This window comes from Salvelinus fontinalis, chromosome 8, assembly GCF_029448725.1.
Source record: "Salvelinus fontinalis isolate EN_2023a chromosome 8, ASM2944872v1, whole genome shotgun sequence".
Lineage (NCBI taxonomy): Eukaryota > Metazoa > Chordata > Actinopteri > Salmoniformes > Salmonidae > Salvelinus > Salvelinus fontinalis.
Genome location: NC_074672.1, coordinates 46,050,751 through 46,073,536, shown reverse-complemented (window position 1 = coordinate 46,073,536; position 22,786 = coordinate 46,050,751). Strand labels below are relative to the sequence as shown.

The 22,786-nt window shown below is 45.8% G+C and overlaps 1 protein-coding gene across 7 annotated transcripts in view; it reads right to left on the bottom strand.

Annotated features, from left to right (window-relative positions):
- LOC129861339 (arginine-glutamic acid dipeptide repeats protein-like) overlaps positions 1-22,786 on the bottom strand; it is a 449,087-nt gene that overhangs the window by 133,149 nt on the left and 293,152 nt on the right. For all 7 annotated transcript variants that reach the window (XM_055932685.1, XM_055932683.1, XM_055932684.1 and 4 more), the window contains exons 4-6: positions 18,344-18,449; positions 13,065-13,161; positions 1,407-1,511 (exon numbers count right to left, since the gene is read on the bottom strand). In XM_055932685.1, coding sequence (XP_055788660.1) covers positions 1,407-1,511; positions 13,065-13,161; positions 18,344-18,449 — 308 coding nt within the window. The remainder of the gene's footprint in view (positions 1-1,406; positions 1,512-13,064; positions 13,162-18,343; positions 18,450-22,786) is intronic.

Here is a 22,786-nt window from a genome sequence, read left to right as displayed (position 1 = left end):
ATGCACTATACCAGTAAAGGTCAAATTGAAAATATGATCAAATAATTGTTTTATTTTTGGGGGGAGGGGTACCTAAATGGGTCCTAAAATATATCTAAATGATCCACATAATGGCCCTAACTGATCCAAAAGAGACTACTCGAAAATAATCATTTTACACCTTGATTACATCGAGACACGATCACATATCTTTTATTCGTGGGAATACTTGGGAACATATTTCCTAAATTTAAACACATTTTTAGCTGAATTCCTAGTAATTGTCTTTCTTTTTTTTTTTAAACAAAAAATACAATCCCAATCAATTTTTTAAAATAAAAAAGTTTTACGGGGCAGGTTTTGGCCCACATGCCGCCTGTTGCCGACCCGATGTACAACATACCATTGTACCAGATTTAGCTTTCTAATATTACTGTATAACATTGATACGGGAAAAAAGTTGCAATGGGAGAGGGTGGAATTGGCCAGGTGGAGGCTGGAGAAGGTACATTTGGGTCGTAACATTGCACAATCAAACCGCGAGCATTAAACAATATCTTGATGTCCATTTTTCTCTCAATACTTTTTTTTTTATACCCTGCAAGATGTGTAAACTACTACTAAAACAGTAAGCCAGTTGGCTACAGTAGGCCTGGTGCAGTATATACTGTAGTATAGTAAGTAAGATGATCTTATTTGTTGTCTGAGCAGCAACATACAGTAATACCGGATTTATGATCCAGACACCGTATGGAGGGTGTGATGCAATTGTGGAGCCTCCGGAGGCCAAATCGAGCTCCGTACAGCGATGAGCTACACCGGTCACATTTTGTAACAATGCCGGAGAGCTCCGTATAGACCCGCATTTACATGATTGGTTGACGGGAAGGTGTGGGCGGGAGGTCCTGTATAAACACTAACTCACTTCCTTGACAACAGCGCTGCGAAGCACAAGATGTAGGAATGCCCCGTCTTCTCCAGATGTCTTATCACCATTAATGGTGTACGGCCAATGCAGACGTCGGATTGACCATGCATCGCTTTTTTATTTATTTTTTAAGTCAGTCAGTAAAAGGCGTGGTCAATCCGACGTCTGAGTTTGCCGTACACCATTTACAGTGATACGGCTTCTGCAGAAATCAGGGCATTTATACTTCGAGCAGCGCAGAACTGTTGTCAAGGAAATTTAGTTTATGTTTATTCAGAACCTCCCGCCCTCACCTATCGTCAACCAATCATGTCAATGCGGGGTCTATAACGGAGCCCTCCGGCATTGTTACAGAATTTGAGAGACACACAGCGAGGCAGGACCGGAGCTCAATTTGGCCTCTGCGTGCCTCCAGAGGCTTTGCTATTGCGTCACAACATACATACGGCGCCCCGGTCCCGCATTTTCAGATCAAGCACAAATTGGCTTTTAGGCTTACCTGGTCTCTGGGTTGTATCCCAAGATGTAGAAAAAGGAGTCGATGCGAGCTTTGAACTCCCTGGCAGCAAAGATGTCTGAGAAATGGGCAATGTTACACTTCCCCCTGAAACACAAGACAGACATGGAAAATGTGATTTATTTGTCAACATCTTACAGTCTATGGTAAAGATATAGGTGTACAAAACATCATTGATATTGTTGCAAGAATGTAATTAATCGTGTTTTTGGGGAAGTGCGTCATGGAAAAACAAGAAAAATTGAGGAAAATGTGTTTTATTAGTCAACATACAGACATATTAACACATTGCTATGTACAGAGCATTCAGACCTGGACTTTTCACCATTTTGTTACATCACAGCCATTTTGTTACGTCACAGCCATTTTGTTACTTATTCAAAAATGTATTTGTTTTTTCCCCCCCTCATCAATCTACACACAATACCCCATAATGACAAAGCAAAAACAGGTTTCTGTTTTTTTATTTTTTATAAATTAGCAAAAATGTATAAAAAACTGTTTTTGCTTTGTCATTATTGTGTAAAGATAGATGAGGGGGGGGGGATAACTATTTCATACATTTTAGAATAAGTAACAAAATGTGGAAAAAAGTGGAGGGGTCTGAATACTTTCCAAATGCACTGTAAGTACCACGTAATTAACTGTTTTCTGGGGAGTTCTATAGAGGGTTGCCAGGTGACGTGTGATGCCTCCTACCCCAAGCTGCATGATAACAGTTCCCACACCTACTTCATTCATCACCATGGTCAATTTCTGTGCTGTATTTGCTCTAACAAGGCAGGAAAGACAACGGGACATTTTTATTTATTTTTTTACAGATTATCCAGAATCATGAAACATCAAGGAGATAAGATTCAAGAAGTGTCAGAAAAGCGAAGAAACGTTTTTTGCCCGTCAAGACCTGAACCCAGACAGCTTTCAGTACAGGATCTGATTTGTTCATTTCATCACTGGTAAGTCTGATTCTGAGTTTATTTTAGCTGTTATGTTAACCAGGTTTCAACATTAGCTAGATAGCTTGTAGTCTAACATTCATTGCTCTCATCGGCGGCACACGAGTGTCATAGTTTCGATGGGAAGCACATTTTTTCAAAATAAAAATGCACCTATATATTTATTAGGATCCCCAGTAGCATTTGCAGAAGCAGCAGCTACACTACCTGGGGTCCACAACAACAACAACAAAAACAAAAAAAACCATGACAAGTAACAAAACACGAAGAAGAAGAAGAAGGTCGGGGATGTATGTTTCATGATTAACAACTCATGGTGTAATTGTAACAACATACAATAACTCAAGTCCTTATGTTCACCTGACCTAGAATTCCTCACAATCAAATGCCGACCGTATTGTCTCCCAAGAGAACTCTCCTCAGTTATCGTCACAGCCGTGTTTATCCCCCCGCAAGCGGATACCAAGACGGCCATCAAGGAACTTCCCTGGACTTTATGCAAACTGAAAACCATATATCCTGAGGCTGCAATTAATGTAGCTGGGGATTTTAACAAAGCTAATTTGAGAACAAGGCTACCTAAATTCTATCAGCATATCGATTGCAACACGCTGGACCACTGCTACTCTAATTTTCGCAATGCATACAAGGCCCTCTCCCGCCCTCCTTTTGGGAAATCTGACAATGACTCCATATTGTTGCTCCCCTCCTATTAGGCAGAAACTAAAACAGGAAGCGCCCGTGCTTAGGTCTATCCAACGCTGGTCTGACCAATCGGATAACACGCTTCAAGATTGCTTCAATCACGTGGACAGGGATATGTTCCGGGTAGCCTCAGACAATAACATTGACGCAAGTTTATAAGGAAGTGTATAGGAGATGTTGTACCCACTGTGACTATTAAAACCTTCCCTAACCAGAAACCATGGAAAGATGGCAGCATTCGTGCAAAACTGAAAGCACGTACCACTGCATTTAATCATGGCAAGGTTACTGGAAACATGACCGAATACAAACAGTGTAGTTATTCCCTCCGCAAGGCAATCAAACAAGCAAAGTGTCAGTATAGAGACAAAGTGGAGTTGCAATTCAACGTCTCAAACACCAGACGTATGTGGCAGGGTCTACAGTCAATCACAGACTACAAAAAAGAAAACCAGCCCCGTCGTGGACATCGACGTCTTGCTTCCAGACAAATTAAACTACTTCTTTGCGCGCTGGGTCCTGGACTTCCTGACGGGCCGCCCCCAGGTGGTGAATGTAGGAAACAACATCTCCACTTCGCTGACACTCAACACTGGGGCCCCATGAGGGTGCGTTCTCAGCCCTCTCCTGTACTCCCTGTTCACCCACGACTGCGTGGCCATGCACACCTCTAACTCAATCATCAAGTTCGCATTCAACACTACAGTGGTAGGCATGATTACCAACAACGACAAGACAGCCTATAGGAATGGAGGTGAGGGCCATGGAGTGTGGTGTCAGGAAAATAACCTCTCACTCAATGTCAGCAAAACAAAAGAGATGATCGTGGATGGGACAGCAGTGGAGAAGGTGGAAAGTTCCTCTGTGTACATATCACCAACAAACTGAAATGGTCCACCCACGCAGACAGTGTGGTGAAGAAGTAGCAACAGCGCCTCTTCAACCTCAGAAGGCTGAAAAAATGTGGCTTGTCACCGAAAACCCTCACTAACTTTTACAGATGCACATTCGAGAGCATCCTGTCGGGCTGTATCGTCGCCTGGTACAGCAACTGCATCGCCACCAACGACAGGGCTCTCCAGAGGGTGGTGCGGTCCGCCCAACACATCACCGGGGGCAAACTACCTGCCCTCCAGGACACCTACACCACCCGATGTCACAGGAAGGCCAAAAAGATCATTAAGGATAACAACCACCCGAGCCACTGCCTGTTCACCCCGCTATCATCCAGAAGGCGAGGTCAGTACAGGTGCATCAAAGCAGGGACATAGAGACTGAAAAACAGCTTCTATCTCAAGACCATCAGACTGTTAAACAGCCACCACTAACACAGAGAGGTGGCTGCCTACCTGCAGACTTGATATCATTGGCCACTTTAATAAATGGAACACTAGTCACTTTAATACTGCCACTTTCAGAATGTTTACATATCTCGCATTACTCATCTCATATGTATATACTGTATACTGTATCCTTCACTATATAACCTTTACTATATATTGCATCTTAGCCGCTCTGTCACTGCTCATCCATATATTTTATACTTATATATCCACATCCCATTCCTTCACTAGATTGTGTGTATTAGGTTTTGTTGTGGAATTGTTAGATATTACCTGTTAGATACTGCTGCACTGTCAGATCTAGAAGCACAAGCATTTTACTACACTCACAATAACATCTGCTAACCATGTGTTTGTGACCAATACGATTAGAAATATAAGATCACAGAAATGTTCCATATGCACGAAAAGCATATTTCTCTCAAATTTTGTCCACAAATGTGTTTACATCCCTGTTTGTAAGCATTTATCCTTTGCCAAGAAAATCCATCCACCTGACAGGTGTGGCATATCAAGAAGCTGATTAAACAGCATGATCATTACACAGGTGCACCTTGTGCTGGCGGCAATAAAAGGCCACAAAAATGTGCCGTTTTTTTTCACACATCACAATGCCACAGATGTCTCAAAGTTTTGAGGGAGCATGCAATTGGCATGCTTACTGCAGGAATGTGTACGAGTGCTGTTGCCAGATAATTGAATGTTAATTTCTCTACCATAAGCCGCCTCCAACATCCTATTAGAGAATTTGGCAGTAAGTCTAAACAGCCTCACAACCGTAGACCCAGTGTAACCACGCCAGCCCAGGACTTCCACATCGGGCTTCTTCACCTGCGGGATTGTCTGAGACGAGCCAGCCGAACAGCAGATTAAACTGTGGGTTTGCACAACCGAAGAATTTATGAAAAATGTTTGTCATCCCCACCGGGGTCTTGACCTGACAGCAGTTCAGCGTCGTAACCGACTTCAGTGGGAAAATGGCAACTTTCGATGGCCACTGGATCGGATGAATTCACGGATGAATCCTGGTTTAAACTGTACCGGGCAGAAGGAGGACGGCGTGTATAGCGAGCGGTTTGCTGATGTCAACGTTGTGAACAGAGTGCCCCATGGTGGCGGTGGGGTTATGGTATAGGGCAGACATTAACTACGGACAACGAACACAATTGCATTTTATCGATGCTAATTTGAATGCACACAGATACCGTGAGGAGATCCTGAGGCCCATTGTCATGCCATTCATCCACTGCCATCACCTCATGTTTCAGCATGATAATGCACGGCCCCATGTCGCAAGGATCTGTACACAATTTCTGGAAGCTGAACATTTCCCAGTTTTTCCCATGGCCTGCATACTAACCAGACATGTCACCCATTGAGCATGTTTAGGATGCTCTGGATCAACGTGTACGACAGCGTGTTCCAGTTCCCGCCAATATCCAGCAACTTCGCACAGCCAATGAAGAGGAGTGGGACAACATTCTACAGGCCACAATTAACAGTCTGATCAACTCTATGCGAAGGAGACGTGTCGCGCTGCATGAGGTAAATGGTGGTCACACCAGATACTGACTGGTTTTCTGATCCATGCCCAAACCTTAATTTATTTTTATTTTTTACCTGTATTCCCAGTCATGTGAAATCCATAGAATATGGCCTAGTTAATATATTTAAATAGACTGATTTCCTTATGTGAACTGTAAATTGTTGCGTTCAAGGTATTTGTTTAGAAAGACACCCATGTCGACAATATGAACAATGTTACAGCAGCATCAGATTCCCCCTGTGAAGATGAGCAATGTTGCAGCAGCAACAGATTCCCCCTGTGAAGATGAGCAATGCTGCAGCAGCAACAGATTCCCCCTGTGAAGATGAGCAATGTTGCAGCAGCAACAGATTCCCCCTGTGAAGATGAGCAATGCTGCAGCAGCAACAGATTCCCCCTGTGAAGATGAGCAATGCTGCAGCAGCATCAGATTCCCACTGTGAAGATGAGCAATGTTGCAGCATCATCAGATTCCCCCTGTGAAGATGAGCAATGTTGCAGCAGCATCAGATTCCCCCTGTGAAGATGAGCAATGTTGCAGCAGCATCAGATTCCCACTGTGAAGATGAGCAATGTTGCAGCAGCATCATATTCCCACTGTGAAGATGAGCAATGTTACAGCAGCATCAGATTCCCCCTGTGAAGATGAGCAATGCTGCATCAGATTCCCACTTCTACTACTTTGTCCTTTTCCAGATATGACAGGAGACTTTCCATTAGTTAGACTAGATGGCTGTTATATGATGTGGATATGACAGGAGACTCCCTCAGTTAGACTAGATGGTTGTTATATGATGTGGATATGACAGGAGACTCCCTCAGTTAGACTAGATGGTTGTAATATGATGTGGATATGACAGGAGACTCCCTCAAACTAGATGGTTGTAATATGATGTGGATATGACAGGAGACTCCCTCAGTTAGACTAGATGGTTGTTATATGATGTGGATATGACAGGAGACTCCCTCAAACTAGATGGTTGTAATATGATGTGGATATGACAGGAGACTCCCTCAAACTAGATGGTTGTAATATGATGTGGATATGACAGGAGACTCCCTCAGTTAGACTAGATGGTTGTTATATGATGTGGATATGACAGGAGACTCCCTCAGTTAGACTAGATGGTTGTTATATGATGTGGATATGACAGGAGACTCCCTCAGTTAGACTAGATGGTTGTTATATGATGTGGATATGACAGGAGACTCCCTCAGTTAGACTAGATGGTTGTAATAATGCTGTGCCTTGCAGTGCCATTTAGGTAGAGAGCCCTGTCTCCTTGTCGTCATGACAAAAGTGCCCCGTTAAATCAAATGAAGGGTGTAGCAATAACTGCTGATTAAACAGAAACACACTTTTTGCCTTGCCCCATTATTTTATTTTTTTCCTTCTTATAATCTATTTATTTGACAATTTAAACACATTTAGCATAGACAATGTAATTATTGCAGAACTGCTGTTGTACGTGGAGGATGAGGGATGGAGTAGATATCTCAGATAGGGGGGAGTGAGGCCTAAGAGGGTTTTATAAATAAGCATCAACCAGTGGGTCTTGCGACGGATATACAGAGATGACCAGTTTACAGAGTAGTATAGAGTGCAGTGATGTGTCCTATAAGGAACATTGGTGGCAAATTTGATGGCCGAATGGTAAAGAACATCTAGCCGCTCGAGAGCACCCTTAACTGCCGATCTATAAATGATGTCTCCGTAATCTAGCATGGTTATCTTCAAACCACTCAGACTTTCTGGTGGGAAATTATCTGGCATTGAACTTTGGTAGTAGTGATTGTGTGTTTTAAGCTATGGATCCCATCATGTCCAGACATTTCAACATCTAGATTACAAGGGTTGGATTTGCACTGAACAATTCATTTAAATGTCGGCACAAGGCATGTACAAAATCTACTTCTCAAACCCAGTAGATCAGTGGACGGATGTTGGACTCCAAGATCACTTATCTTATTAGGTTTGATAAGTTGAATCAGGTGTGTTAGTGCTGGGCTGGAACAGGACCCTGCACCCCCAGCATGGTTGGCCTGCTCCAATTGTAATAGGTTTAGACAGTGTATGTGTGTGTGTGTGTGTGTGTGTGTGTGTGTGACTTTTAAACTGTATTTTTTGTTGTTGTTAACAAACATTCTCTAACATAGGTACACATATAACCCATGGTGAACAACGATGTTCCCTTATTCTCTGGGGACCTCTTCGTCTGTAGACATGGTTTCCGAGCTCTCTGTATCTGAGGACAGAAAACATCACCAAAGAAACATGCTAAGTTATACTCAAATTAGACAGCACTGAATATTACATTGTTATAAGCTCTCTATTCTCCTAGTTTTCCCTCGCTAGGGACTGGAACTGGAGAATTGTCCTCCCGTAAAAAGGTACCTGCCCTATCCAGAGTAGCCCACTCTGCCTTCTCTGACACCCGGAGTTGCTAATCTTTTCACCCTCCTCCATGGCTGCTAGCTAGCTAGCTACCTATCTACGAATATGAAGTTAGCTAGCTGATGATATTTAATTCACAGTATGTAAAGTTAGCTAGCTAGCAACCTATCTACAAAAGCATTTAGAGTTTGTGTTTTTAAATTTACAAATGATATATACATCAATATATTTAGCTAGCTAATATGAAGTTAGCTAACGTTAGCTGGTGGTATTTAATTCACAGTATGTAAAGTTAGCTAGATAGCTAACATTACGTTAAAAGCACATTTGCGTTAGCCTGCACAGCAAGCTAGCTAATGCTAAAATAGTTTATCATTTTCAAAAACACATTTACTTACTTGAATAGGTTCCTCCCACTGCCTCCATTTTCTGGGTCCTTAGAAAAACTAAATAAAATTAGCAATGTGCCGGGAAGTTTCCGGTGGAAGCGGAACGCAGCCAGTCACGTGGACGATTGGAAGACACGGGGCAACACTATTACAGCAGACTGACTCCTCCAACATGGCGCCCGGTGTGGTTGCTAGGTGATTTCTGCCAGAACTGCAGCCTCTCTATTAGAGGTGATGTATTCAACAGCTGGTGTAGACTAATGAAATCTGAGGCAGCAGGTATTAAAGGTGTGTGTGTGTGTGTGTGTGTGTGTGTGTGTGTGTGTGTGTGTGTGTGTGTGTGTGTGTGTGTGTGTGTGTGTGTGTGTGTGTGTGTGTGTGTGTGTGTGTGTGCGTGTGTGTGAGAGTCACATGAGCATGAAGGTGTCAGTTTAAGTTAGTTATGATGGATGAAGTTGAGACTACGGAGCACCAGCTGAACCCATCATTCCTCCCTCCTTGCCCACCCGCCAAGAGATGACACACACAGAGATAGACACACACACACACACACCTTGATACAACTTCACATTACATCCCCCAGTGTGTGGGTGTGTGTCTGTCTAGCTGTGTGTCTGGGCCCATCATCACAATAACAGACATCACAGAGGTCTGTGTGTGTGTGTGTGTGTGTGTGTGTGTGTGTGTGTGTGTGTGTGTGTGTGTGTGTGTGTGTGTGTGTGTGTGTGTGTGTGTGTGTGTGTGTGTGTGTGTGTGTGTGTGTGTGTGTGTGTGTATGTGTGTGTGTGCATGTGTGTGTGTGTGTCTGCATGTGTGCGCGTGTCTGCATGTGTGCGCGTGTCTGCATGTGTGCGCGTGTGTGAGGATGCATGAGGGGATGAGGACCAGAGGGAAGAAGGGGGAGCGAATCACATGAGCATGGAGAAAGACTATCTGGTTTCAGACGGAGACAATCACCCTGCCTAGTCCTCCTAGAGCTATGGGTTCTAGGTTAGAGCTGTGGGTTCTAGGTTAGAGCTGTGGGTTCTAGGTTAGAGCTGTGGGTTCTAGGTTAGAGCTGTGGGTTCTAGGTTAGAGCTGTGGGTTCTAGGTTAGAGCTGTGGGTTCTAGGTTAGAGCTGTGAGTTATATAGGTCACAGTGTATGTTCTAGGATTATAAACCTGTCTTTCATCTCTGTAGTCTGTTAATAAACCTGTCTCTTATCTCTGTAGTCTGTCTATAAACCTGTCTCTTATCTCTGTAGTCTGTTAATAAACCTGTCTCTTATCTCTGTAGTCTGTTAATAAACCTGTCTCTTATCTCTGTAGTCTGTTTATAAACCTGTCTCTTATCTCTGTAGTCTGTTAATAAACCTGTCTCTTATCTCTGTAGTCTGTTAATAAACCTGTCTCTTATCTCTGTAGTCTGTTAATAAACCTGTCTCTTATCTCTGTAGTCTGTTAATAAACCTGTCTTTCATCTCTGTAGTCTGTTAATAAACCTGTCTCTTATCTCTGTAGTCTGTTAATAAACCTGTCTCTTATCTCTGTAGTCTGTTTATAAACCTGTCTCTTATCTCTGTAGTCTGTTAATAAACCTGTCTCTTATCTCTGTAGTCTGTTAATAAACCTGTCTCTTATCTCTGTAGTCTGTTAATAAACCTGTCTCTTATCTCTGTAGTCTGTTAATAAACCTGTCTCTTATCTCTGTAGTCTGTTAATAAACCTGTCTCTTATCTCTGTAGTCTGTTAATAAACCTGTCTCTTATCTCTGTAGTCTGTTAATAAACCTGTCTCTTATCTCTGTAGTCTGTTTATAAACCTGTCTCTTATCTCTGTAGTCTGTTAATAAACCTGTCTCTTATCTCTGTAGTCTGTTAATAAACCTGTCTCTTATCTCTGTAGTCTGTTTATAAACCTGTCTCTTATCTCTGTAGTCTGTCTATAAACCTGTCTCTTATCTCTGTAGTCTGTCAATAAACCTGTCTCTTATCTCTGTAGTCTGTTAATAAACCTGTCTCTTATCTCTGTAGTCTGTTAATAAACCTCTCTTATCTCTGTAGTCTGTTAATAAACCTGTCTCTTATCTCTGTAGTCTGTTAATAAACCTGTCTCTTATCTCTGTAGTCTGTTAATAAACCTGTCTCTTATCTCTGTAGTCTGTTAATAAACCTGTCTCTTATCTCTGTAGTCTGTTAATAAACCTGTCTCTTATCTCTGTAGTCTGTTAATAAACCTGTCTTTCATCTCTGTAGTCTGTTAATAAACCTGTCTTTCATCTCTGTAGTCTGTTAATAAACCTGTCTCTTATCTCTGTAGTCTGTTAATAAACCTGTCTCTTATCTCTGTAGTCTGTTAATAAACCTGTCTCTTATCTCTGTAGTCTGTTAATAAACCTGTCTCTTATCTCTGTAGTCTGTTAATAAACCTGTCTCTTATCTCTGTAGTCTGTTAATAAACCTGTCTCTTATCTCTGTAGTCTGTTAATAAACCTGTCTCTTATCTCTGTAGTCTGTTAATAAACCTGTCTCTTATCTCTGTAGTCTGTCTATAAACCTGTCTTTCATCTCTGTAGTCTGTCTATAAACCTGTCTTTCATCTCTGTAGTCTGTTAATAAACCTGTCTTTCATCTCTGTAGTCTGTTAATAAACCTGTCTTTCATCTCTGTAGTCTGTTAATAAACCTGTCTTTCATCTCTGTAGTCTGTCTATAAACCTGTCTCTTATCTCTGTAGTCTGTTAATAAACCTGTCTCTTATCTCTGTAGTCTGTTAATAAACCTGTCTCTTATCTCTGTAGTCTGTTAATAAACCTGTCTCTTATCTCTGTAGTCTGTTAATAAACCTGTCTCTTATCTCTGTAGTCTGTTAATAAACCTGTCTCTTATCTCTGTAGTCTGTTAATAAACCTGTCTTTCATCTCTGTAGTCTGTTAATAAACCTGTCTCTTATCTCTGTAGTCTGTTAATAAACCTGTCTCTTATCTCTGTAGTCTGTCTATAAACCTGTCTCTTATCTCTGTAGTCTGTTAATAAACCTGTCTCTTATCTCTGTAGTCTGTCTATAAACCTGTCTTTCATCTCTGTAGTCTGTTAATAAACCTGTCTTTCATCTCTGTAGTCTGTTAATAAACCTGTCTTTCATCTCTGTAGTCTGTTAATAAACCTGTCTTTCATCTCTGTAGTCTGTCTATAAACCTGTCTCTTATCTCTGTAGTCTGTTAATAAACCTGTCTCTTATCTCTGTAGTCTGTTAATAAACCTGTCTCTTATCTCTGTAGTCTGTTAATAAACCTGTCTCTTATCTCTGTAGTCTGTTAATAAACCTGTCTCTTATCTCTGTAGTCTGTTAATAAACCTGTCTTTCATCTCTGTAGTCTGTTAATAAACCTGTCTCTTATCTCTGTAGTCTGTTAATAAACCTGTCTCTTATCTCTGTAGTCTGTCTATAAACCTGTCTCTTATCTCTGTAGTCTGTTAATAAACCTGTCTCTTATCTCTGTAGTCTGTCTATAAACCTGTCTTTCATCTCTGTAGTCTGTTAATAAACCTGTCTTTCATCTCTGTAGTCTGTTAATAAACCTGTCTTTCATCTCTGTAGTCTGTTAATAAACCTGTCTTTCATCTCTGTAGTCTGTCTATAAACCTGTCTCTTATCTCTGTAGTCTGTTAATAAACCTGTCTCTTATCTCTGTAGTCTGTTAATAAACCTGTCTCTTATCTCTGTAGTCTGTTAATAAACATGTCTCTTATCTCTGTAGTCTGTTAATAAACCTGTCTCTTATCTCTGTAGTCTGTTAATAAACCTGTCTTTCATCTCTGTAGTCTGTTAATAAACCTGTCTCTTATCTCTGTAGTCTGTTAATAAACCTGTCTCTTATCTCTGTAGTCTGTCTATAAACCTGTCTCTTATCTCTGTAGTCTGTTAATAAACCTGTCTCTTATCTCTGTAGTCTGTCTATAAACCTGTCTTTCATCTCTGTAGTCTGTTAATAAACCTGTCTCTTATCTCTGTAGTCTGTTAATAAACCTGTCTCTTATCTCTGTAGTCTGTTAATAAACCTGTCTCTTATCTCTGTAGTCTGTTAATAAACCTGTCTCTTATCTCTGTAGTCTGTTAATAAACCTGTCTCTCATCTCTGTAGTCTGTTAATAAACCTGTCTTTCATCTCTGTAGTCTACTGTCCCCCTAAAGGAACTAAACTGATACAGTACCATTCCACAAAGACTGAAAAAAGAAAAAAAGAAATCGGCAAGTACTGGCCATGAACTTGAGTACTTTCCTATTGTTAGCTTTTTAAGAGTTGGTCTCTGAGTGTGTTGTCTCACCTAAGGGCAGCAGCATGGTATGTGTCCACATAGTCGGAGATGAAGAGTTCTCTGCCCCTGACCACTGGGTCTGTGATGACCAGCTCCCGGCCAGAATCTGAGGAAGGGAAGAGAAAACAGTCAGAGGAGGTAAAGGAGAAGAGGAGCAAAGAGGAGGGGAATGAGGAGCAGGAGGATGATGAGAGAGAGGAAGACATAGGAGGATGAGAGAGGAGTAGAGAGAGGATGAGAGAGGAGAGAGGAGAGAGAGGAGAGAGGATTAGAGAGGATGACATAGGAGGATGATGAGAGAGAGGAAGACATAGGAGGATGAGAGAGGAGTAGAGAGGATGAGAGAGGAGAGAGGATGAGAGAGGATGAGAGAGGGTGAGAGAGGGTGAGAGAGGGTGAGAGAGGAGGAGCAGGAGAAAGGAGAGCAGGGACAGGGAGAGAGGACAGTCAGGGTCATGTTTTGGCTGTAGCAGACAGAGTGAACACTCTATTTCAACATGTTTGGGTGGATGAGAATTGCTGCAAGTAATCAGTAATCAGGTAGTCAGTAATCAAGTAATCAGGTAGTCAAACAGAATAAAAGGAGGAGCAGACAGTGTGTGTGTGTGTGTTGTGTGACGGGGCCACTTGTGCTGATGGCTGGGTAGTTTGTGTTCAAGGGCCCATTACAGTGCAGGTTATTTGCACTTGATGGTCCAGACATTCGCTGTCTGGCCTACTAGGTGTGTGTTGCCAAGGAAACAGAGCTAATAAGACTGGTTCGGTACAGTGTGTGCGTGTGCGTCCCGCTGGCCTGTAATCGGCTGGTTTGAAGGAGTGTTGTTACCTTGGGAACACAGCTGATGACTGGTTCAGACCAGTGTTCTGTTTGACATACATATCATGTCCGTTACAGTCAACTGTATAGTGTGTGTGTTTGTGTGTGTGTGTGTGTGTGTGTGTGTGTGTGTGTGTGTGTGTGTATTTCAGTGTGTGCGCAGACATGATGCAAGAGTGCGCCTATTTTAGTGTGTGTGTGTGTGTGTGTCAGGGTTTCCGTTAGCCAGTAATAACCGGCTTTGTCCGATTAAAAACTAGAAAAGCCGATAAAATTGGCGCCAGCCAGTTGTCTGGGAGATGAAGAAACAATCCCATTGCAAAATAATGCTTTATATATATATATATATATATAATTATTATTCAATGATGGAAGTAATTTTTTTATTTTTATTTCACCTTTATTTAACCAGGTAGGCTAGTTGAGAACAAGTTGTCATTTACAACTGTGACCTGGCCAAGATAAAGCAATGACAGTAGTGGCAGTAATACAAAAACAGCACAGAGTTACACATAAACAAACGTACAGTCAATAACACAATAGAAACATCTATGTACAGTGTGTGCAAATGTAGAAGAGTAGGGAGGTAAGGCAATAAATAGGCCATAGAGGCGAAATAATTACAATTGTTGGAGGCTTTTTTTGTAAATGACATCGCCGAAGTCGAGGATCGGTAGGATGGTCAGGTTTTACAAGGGTAAGTTTGGCAGCATGAGTGAAGGAGGCTTTGTTGTAAAATAGAAAGCCGATTCTAGATTTCACTTTGGATTGGAGATGCTTAATGTGAGTCTGGAAGGAGAGTTTACAGTCTAACCAGACACCTAGGTGTTTGTAGTTGTCCACATATTCTAAGTCAGAACCTTCCAGAGTAGTGATGCTAGTCGGGCAGGTGTGGGCAGTGATCGGTTGAAGAGCATGCATTTAGTTTTACTAGCATTTAAGAGCAGTTGGAGGCCTCGGAATGAGTCTTGTATGGCATTGAAGCTCGTTCGGAGGTTAGTTAACAGTGTCCAAAGAAGGGCCAGAAGTATACAGAATGGTGTCGTCTGCGTAGAGGTGGATCAGAGAATCACCAGCATTAAGAGCGACATCATTGATGTATACAGAGAAAAGAGTCGGCCCGAGAATTTAACCCTGTGGCACCCCCATAGAGACTGCCAGAGGTCCGGACAACAGGCCCTCCGATTTGACACACTGAACTCTGTATGAGAAGTAGTTGGTGAACCAGGAGAGGCAGTCATTTGAGGAACCAAGGCTGTTGAGTCTGCCGATAAGAATGCAGTGATTGACAGAGTCGAAAGCCTTGGCCGGGTCGATGAAGACGGCTGCACAGTACTGTCTTTTATCGATGGCGGTTATGATATCGTTTAGTACCTTGAGCGTGGCTGAGGTGCACCAGTGACCAGCTCGGAAACCAGATTGCATAGTGGAGAAGGTACGGTGGGATTCAAAATGGTCGGTGATCTGTTTGTTAACTTGGCTTTCGAAGACCTTAGAAAGGCAGGGTAGGATGGATATAGGTCTATAACAGTTTGGGTCTAGTGTCTCCCCCATTTGAAGAGGGGGATGACCGCGGCAGCTCTCCAATCTTTGGGGAACTCAGACGATACTAAAGAGAGATTGTACAGGCTAGTAATAGGGGTTGAAACAATTTCGACAGATAATTATAGACAGAGGGTCTAGATTGTCTAGCCCAGAATATTTGTAGGAATCCAGATTTTGCAGCTCTTTCAGAACATCAGCTATCTGGATTTGGGTGACGGAGAAATGGTGGGGGCTTGGGCGGGTTGCTGTGGAGGGTGCAGGGCAGTTGACCGGGGTCGGGGTAGCCAGGTGGAAAGCATGGCCAGCCGTAGAGAAATGCTTATTGAAATTAACGATTATCGTAGATTGTGTTTCCTAGCCTCAGTGCAGTGGACAGCTGGGAGGAGGTGCTCTTATTCTTTATGGACTTTACAGTGTCCCAGAGTTTTTTTTTTTTTGTGCTACAGGGCGCAAATTTCTGTTTGAAAAAGCTAGCCTTAGCTTTCCTAACTGCCTGTGTATATTGGTTCCTGACTTCCCTGAAAAGTTGCATATCACGTAGGCTATTCGATGCTAATGCAGTACGCCACAGGATGTTTTTGTGCTGGTCAAGGGCAGTCAGGTCTGGAGTGAAACAAGGGCTGTATCTGTTCCTGGTTCTACATTTTTTGAATGGGGCATGCTTAAGATGGTGAGGAAAGCACTTTTGAAGAGCAACCAGGCATCCTCTACTGATGGGATGAGGTCAATATCCTTCCAGGATAACCGGGCCAGGTCAATTAGAAAGGCCTGCTCGCTGAAGTGTTTTAGGGAGCGTTTGATAGTGATGAGGGGTGGTCGTTTGACCGCGGACCCATTACGGAGGCAGGCAATGAGGCAGTGATCACTGAGATCCTGGTTGAAGACAGCAGAGGTGTATTTGGAGGGCAAGTTGGTCAGGATGATATCTATGAGGGTGCCCATGGTTACGGATTTGGGGTTGTACCTGGTGGGTTCATTGATCATTTGTGTGAGATTGAGGGCATCAAGCTTAGATTGTAGGATGGCCGGGGTGTTAAGCATGTCCCAGTTTAGGTCACCTAACAGTACAAACTCTGAAGATAGATGGGGGGCAATCAATTCACATATGGTGTCCAGAGCATATTGTGGTGCTTTCAAGACAACTGGGAACTCTGAAAAATACGAGGTCAAATCACGTCGTTAGTGATTTTCAAGCCAGAAAGATGGAGCTCTAGTAAGAAGCCCGAGTTCCCGAGTTGGATGACCATTCAAATAGACCCCCCCCCCCCCCCCCCCCCTAGTCGGAGCTAGTTTTCTCCCCAGTTATCTTGAAAGTACTGAAGTCGGAGATGTCGGAGTTCGCCGAGTTCGTTTTGAACACGCAGTCAAACGGCAACGGAAGGAAGGCTTCGTCCGCGCGTCACACACCACTTTGCAACGAGCTGGACGCAGTGCGCATTTTGAAAACATTATCCTTAAATTGTTTGAAAGCTGAATTTTGTAATACATATATATAAATGAGGCATGTCTTACCTCGCTTCAAAGTAGCCTATTAGATTTCTTCGCCTTCTACATTTACAACTCACATTTTCATCTCACATGAAACCACTCGCATGTGCAGTGTCCTTCTGACAACGTCCCCCCCTAATTGCATTATGGAACAAACATTCGCGTGTAGCCTCCTGCCTTGATGCGCATCGCTGCGCTTATAATGTGAAAAAATAGTTTAGCAACACGCTCTGTTGCATCAGACTCCTTAATTTTTTACATTTTTTGTTTTTCTGTCGTCTAGGTCAACTTGTTGTATGAATTTGGGATCTGTCGTCCTCACAACTGTCCCCAGAGTCTGTTTGGAATAGGCCATTTCTTTCGACAAATTTGACCAATAGAAATTGATAGCCTAAACTTTTCTACTGTAGTATAGTTGACATAGACTTGTGATTTTGCGAGAGGCTGCGTGCTCCTCAGTGGTTGATACATAGAGTGAAATATCTGGAGTAGCCTATCCAGCGTGATTGAAAAGTGAACAGACTCTTCCCCAAATTGAAACTCACTTGCCTCGTATACATAGACGAGTGACGTAGCTGTTTGTTACTCTTCTTATTGGCTGAGGAACAGGGGCAGCTATTTTAACATCTTCAAAATGCGTCTCAATTCGTTAAGGACACGAGGCGTTGTATCCTCCACTTGCATGTTCTGTTAATATAAAGTGATTTCTGTCAGTCTGAGTACCGTGGGTGGACTCCCCTGAGTACCGTGGGTGGACTCCCCTGAGCACCGTGGGTGGACGCCCCTGAGTACCGTGGGTGGACGCCCATGAGTACCGTGGGTGGACGCCCATGAGTACCGTGGGTGGACGCCCATGAGTACCGTGGGTGGACGCCCATGAGTACCGTGGGTGGACGCCCATGAGTACCGTGGGTGGACGCCCATGAGTACCGTGGGTGGACGCCCATGAGTACCGTGGGTGGACGCCCCTGAGTACCGTGGGTAGACGCCCCTGAGTACCGTGGGTAGACGCCCCTGAGCACCGTGGCTGGACGCCCCTGAGCACCGTGGCTGGACGCCCCTGAGCACCGTGGCTGGACGCCCCTGAGCACCGTGGCTGGACGCCCCTGAGCACCGTGGGTGGACGCCCCTGAGCACCGTGGGTAGACGCCCCTGAGCACCGTGGGTAGACGCCCCTGAGCACCGTGGCTGGACGCCCCTGAGCACCGTGGCTGGACGCCCCTGAGCACCGTGGCTGGACGCCCCTGAGCACCGTGGCTGGACTCCCCTGAGCACCGTGGCTGGACGCCCCTGAGCACCGTGGGTAGACGCCCCTGAGCACCGTGGGTAGACGCCCCTGAGCACCGTGGGTAGACGCCCATGAGTACCGTGGGTACACGCCCATGAGCGGTAAATGTCCGGTAAATTGTATGTGTTTGTATGAGTCTCTCAAACTCACCGTTCTCATTGTTGCGATCCTGCACCAGGTGTTGGTAGACTGAGTCAGGGACCTCTGACTGACGGTAATACCATTTAACACTGAGTAACAGATGGTCTCGTTTACTCTGTGAGAGAAAGAGAGAGAAAGAGAGAGAGAGAGAGAGAGAGACAGAAAAAAAGAAAGAGAGAAAGAAAGAGAAAGAAAGAGAAAGAAAGAGAAGAGAGAGAAGAGAGAGAGAGAGAGAGAGAGAGAGAGAGAGAGAGAGAGAGAGAGAGAGAGAGAGAGAGAGAGAAAGAAAGAGAAGAGAGAGAGAGAGAGAGAGAACAGATTTAGAAATAACAGGCTCCAATAAAATAAACAGACAGTTGTTTGTTAACAGCGTCACACATTGATGTGTTGGCAGACAGGCATAGAAAATATCACCCTATACCCTACATAGTGCACTACTTTTGACCAGAGCCCCCATGGGTCCTGGTCTAAAGTAGTGCACTACACAGGGAATAGGGTGCCATTTGGGATACACAACACAGAGCAGTGCTGCTGCTGCTTTCTGCTTGTTATCCGCCCTAGTCGCTCAGCTGGTTGCTGCCAAAAAGCCCACAGTGAAACCAGCTCAATTAAAAAGGGATTGGAGAGCATTTAGCTGCTTTAATGAAGTACACAAGCAGATATTAGAAGCCTCCATGTGTAGAAGTCGGGGGAAACGAGAGGCAAAGTTACTGAGCTATATTCCTCTTCAATTAAACTTCCACTTGCTATCTCAAACCTAACGTAATAATTCAACCAATCAGAGTGCCAAAACAACAACCTAGAAAACCCGACATGGGGCAAATCCTTAGTGCCATGCCACCCACTGGTCATCTGTGGTACTACAGCTCCCACCCTCACCTGCAGTACCACCAGATTGCCACTGAGCTGCAGCACTGAGTCACAGAGAGAGCTTTCAGAGGCTTGAATAAAGGGAGTACAAGCCTGGCCAGGCCAGGGAGAAGGATGAAAAGGGCACAACACTGTTTTCATTCCCCAACATTAAACATTTATTGTGCCTTCACACGAGCTCAACTGACCGTCGAGAGGTCTTAAAAGAACATTAAAGAGACCACAGCTAGGAGCTATGCCGCTACACACACAAATACAAACACACTCACACACAGTCCTTTGGGAGAAGCCAGATATCACAGCCATATTTATAAACAGGGCTAGCCCACAGAACCACCATAGAGAGGGGGAGAGAGGGGATAAATAGAGGGAGGGAGAAGGGTAGAAAGAGAGGGAGAAGGGTAGAAAGAGAGGGAGGGAGGCAGAAGGGTAGAAAGGGAGGGCGGGAGGGAGAAGGGGAGGGAGGCAGAAGGGTAGGGCGGGAGGGAGAAGGGGAGGGAGGCAGAAGGGTAGGGCGGGAGGGAGAAGGGGAGGGAGGCAGAAGGGTAGGGCGGGAGGGAGAAGGGGAGGGAGGCAGAAGGGTAGGGCGGGAGGGAGAAGGGGAGGGAGGCAGAAGGGTAGGGAGGGAGGGAGGCAGAAGGGTAGGGAGGGAGGGAGGCAGGCAGGCAGGCAGGGAGGGTGGAGGGAGGCAGGCAGGCAGGGAGGGTGGAGGGAGGGAGGAGGGTGGAGAGCTGTGTGCTCAATGTGTGACGGGGAGCGTGAGGTCAGTGTGTGACGGGGAGCGTGAGGTCAGTGTGTGACGGGGAGCGTGAGGTCAGTGTGTGACGGAGCGTGAGGTCAGTGTGTGACGGAGGGTGAGGTCAGTGTGTGACGGAGCGTGAGGTCAGTGTGACGGAGAGCGTGAGGTCAGTGTGTGACGGAGAGCGTGAGGTCAGTGTGTGACGGAGAGCGTGAGGTCAGTGTGTGACGGAGAGCGTGAGGTCAGTGTGTGACGGGGAGCGTGAGGTCAGTGTGTGACGGGGAGCGTGAGGTCAGTGTGTGACGGGGAGCGTGAGGTCAGTGTGTGACGGGGAGCGTGAGGTCAGTGTGTGACGGAGCGTGAGGTCAGTGTGTGACGGGGAGCGTGAGGTCAGTGTGTGACGGAGAGCGTGAGGTCAGTGTGTGACGGAGAGCGTGAGGTCAGTGTGTGACGTAGAGTGAGGTCAGTGTGTGACGGGGAGCGTGAGGTCAGTGTGTGACGGAGCGTGAGGTCAGTGTGTGACGGAGCGTGAGGTCAGTGTGTGACGGAGAGCGTGAGGTCAGTGTGTGACGGAGAGCGTGAGGTCAGTGTGTGACGGAGAGCGTGAGGTCAGTGTGTGACGGAGAGCGTGAGGTCAGTGTGTGACGTAGCGTGAGGTCAGTGTGTGACGGGGAGCGTGAGGTCAGTGTGTGACGGGGAGCGTGAGGTCAGTGTGTGACGGAGAGCGTGAGGTCAGTGTGTGACGGAGAGCGTGAGGTCAGTGTGTGACGGAGAGCGTGAGGTCAGTGTGTGACGGAGAGCGTGAGGTCAGTGTGTGACGTAGCGTGAGGTCAGTGTGTGACGGGGAGCGTGAGGTCAGTGTGTGACGGGGAGCGTGAGGTCAGTGTGTGACGGGGAGCGTGAGGTCAGTGTGTGACGGGGAGCGTGAGGTCAGTGTGTGACGGGGAGCGTGAGGTCAGTGTGTGACGGGGAGCGTGAGGTCAGTGTGTGACGGGGAGCGTGAGGTCAGTGTGTGACGGAGCGTGAGGTCAGTGTGTGACGGAGAGCGTGAGGTCAGTGTGTGACGGAGAGCGTGAGGTCAGTGTGTGACGGAGAGCGTGAGGTCAGTGTGTGACGGAGAGCGTGAGGTCAGTGTGTGACGGAGAGCGTGAGGTCAGTGTGTGACGTAGCGTGAGGTCAGTGTGTGACGGGGAGCGTGAGGTCAGTGTGTGACGGGGAGCGTGAGGTCAGTGTGTGACGGGGAGCGTGAGGTCAGTGTGTGACGGGGAGCGTGAGGTCAGTGTGTGACGGGGAGCGTGAGGTCAGTGTGTGACGGGGAGCGTGAGGTCAGTGTGTGACGGGGAGCGTGAGGTCAGTGTGTGACGGGGAGCGTGAGGTCAGTGTGTGACGGAGCGTGAGGTCAGTGTGTGACGGGGAGCGTGAGGTCAGTGTGTGACGGGGAGCGTGAGGTCAGTGTGTGACGGGGAGCGTGAGGTCAGTGTGTGACGGGAAGCGTGAGGTCAGTGTGTGACGGGGAGCGTGAGGTCAGTGTGTGACGGGGAGCGTGAGGTCAGTGTGTGACGGGGAGCGTGAGGTCAGTGTGTGACGGGGAGCGTGAGGTCAGTGTGTGACGGGGAGCGTGAGGTCAGTGTGTGACGGGGAGCGTGAGGTCAGTGTGTGACGGGGAGCGTGAGGTCAGTGTGTGACGGGGAGCGTGAGGTCAGTGTGTGACGGAGCGCGAGGTCAGTGTGTGACGGGGAGCGTGAGGTCAGTGTGTGACGGGGAGCGTGAGGTCAGTGTGTGACGGGGAGCGTGAGGTCAGTGTGTGACGGAGCGTGAGGTCAGTGTGTGACGGCGCGTGAGGTCAGTGTGTGACGGAGCGTGAGGTCAGTGTGTGACGGGGAGCGTGAGGTCAGTGTGTGACGGAGCGTGAGGTCAGTGTGTGACGGAGCGTGAGGTCAGTGTGTGACGGAGCGTGAGGTCAGTGTGTGACGGAGCGTGAGGTCAGTGTGTGACGGAGCGTGAGGTCAGTGTGTGACGGAGCGTGAGGTCAGTGTGTGACGGAGAGCGTGAGGTCAGTGTGTGACGGGGAGCGTGAGGTCAGTGTGTGACGGGGAGCGTGAGGTCAGTGTGTGACTGGGAGCGTGAGGTCAGTGTGTGACTGGGAGCGTGAGGTCAGTGTGTGACGGGGAGCGTGAGGTCAGTGTGTGACGGGGAGCGTGAGGTCAGTGTGTGACGGGGAGCGTGAGGTCAGTGTGTGACGGGGAGCGTGAGGTCAGTGTGTGACGGAGCGTGAGGTCAGTGTGTGACGGAGCGTGAGGTCAGTGTGTGACGGAGCGTGAGGTCAGTGTGAAGACATTTCAAGTCTGTTGAGTCATTTTTAAATAAATTTTTATTTCACTTTTATTTAACCAGGTAGGCTAGTTGAGAACAAGTTCTCATTTACAACTGCGACCTGGCCAAGATAAAGCAAAGCAGTTCAACACATACAACACATGGAATAAACAAACATACAGTAGAAAAAGTCCATATACAGTGTGTGCAAATGAGGATAAGAGAGGTAAGGCAATAAATAGGCCATGGTGGCGAAGTAATGACAATTTAGCAATTAAACACTGGAGTGATAGATGTGCAGAAGATGAATGTGTAAGTAGAGATACTGGGGTGCAAAGGAGCAAGAAAAATAAATAAATACAGTGTGGGGATGAGGTAGTTGGATGGGCTATTTACAGATGGGCTATGTACAGGTGCAGTGATCTGTGAGCTGCTCTGACAGCTGGTGCTTAAAGCTAGTGAGGGAGATATGAGTCTCCGGCTTCAGTGATTTTTGCAGTTCGTTCCAGTCATTGGCACCAGAGAACTGG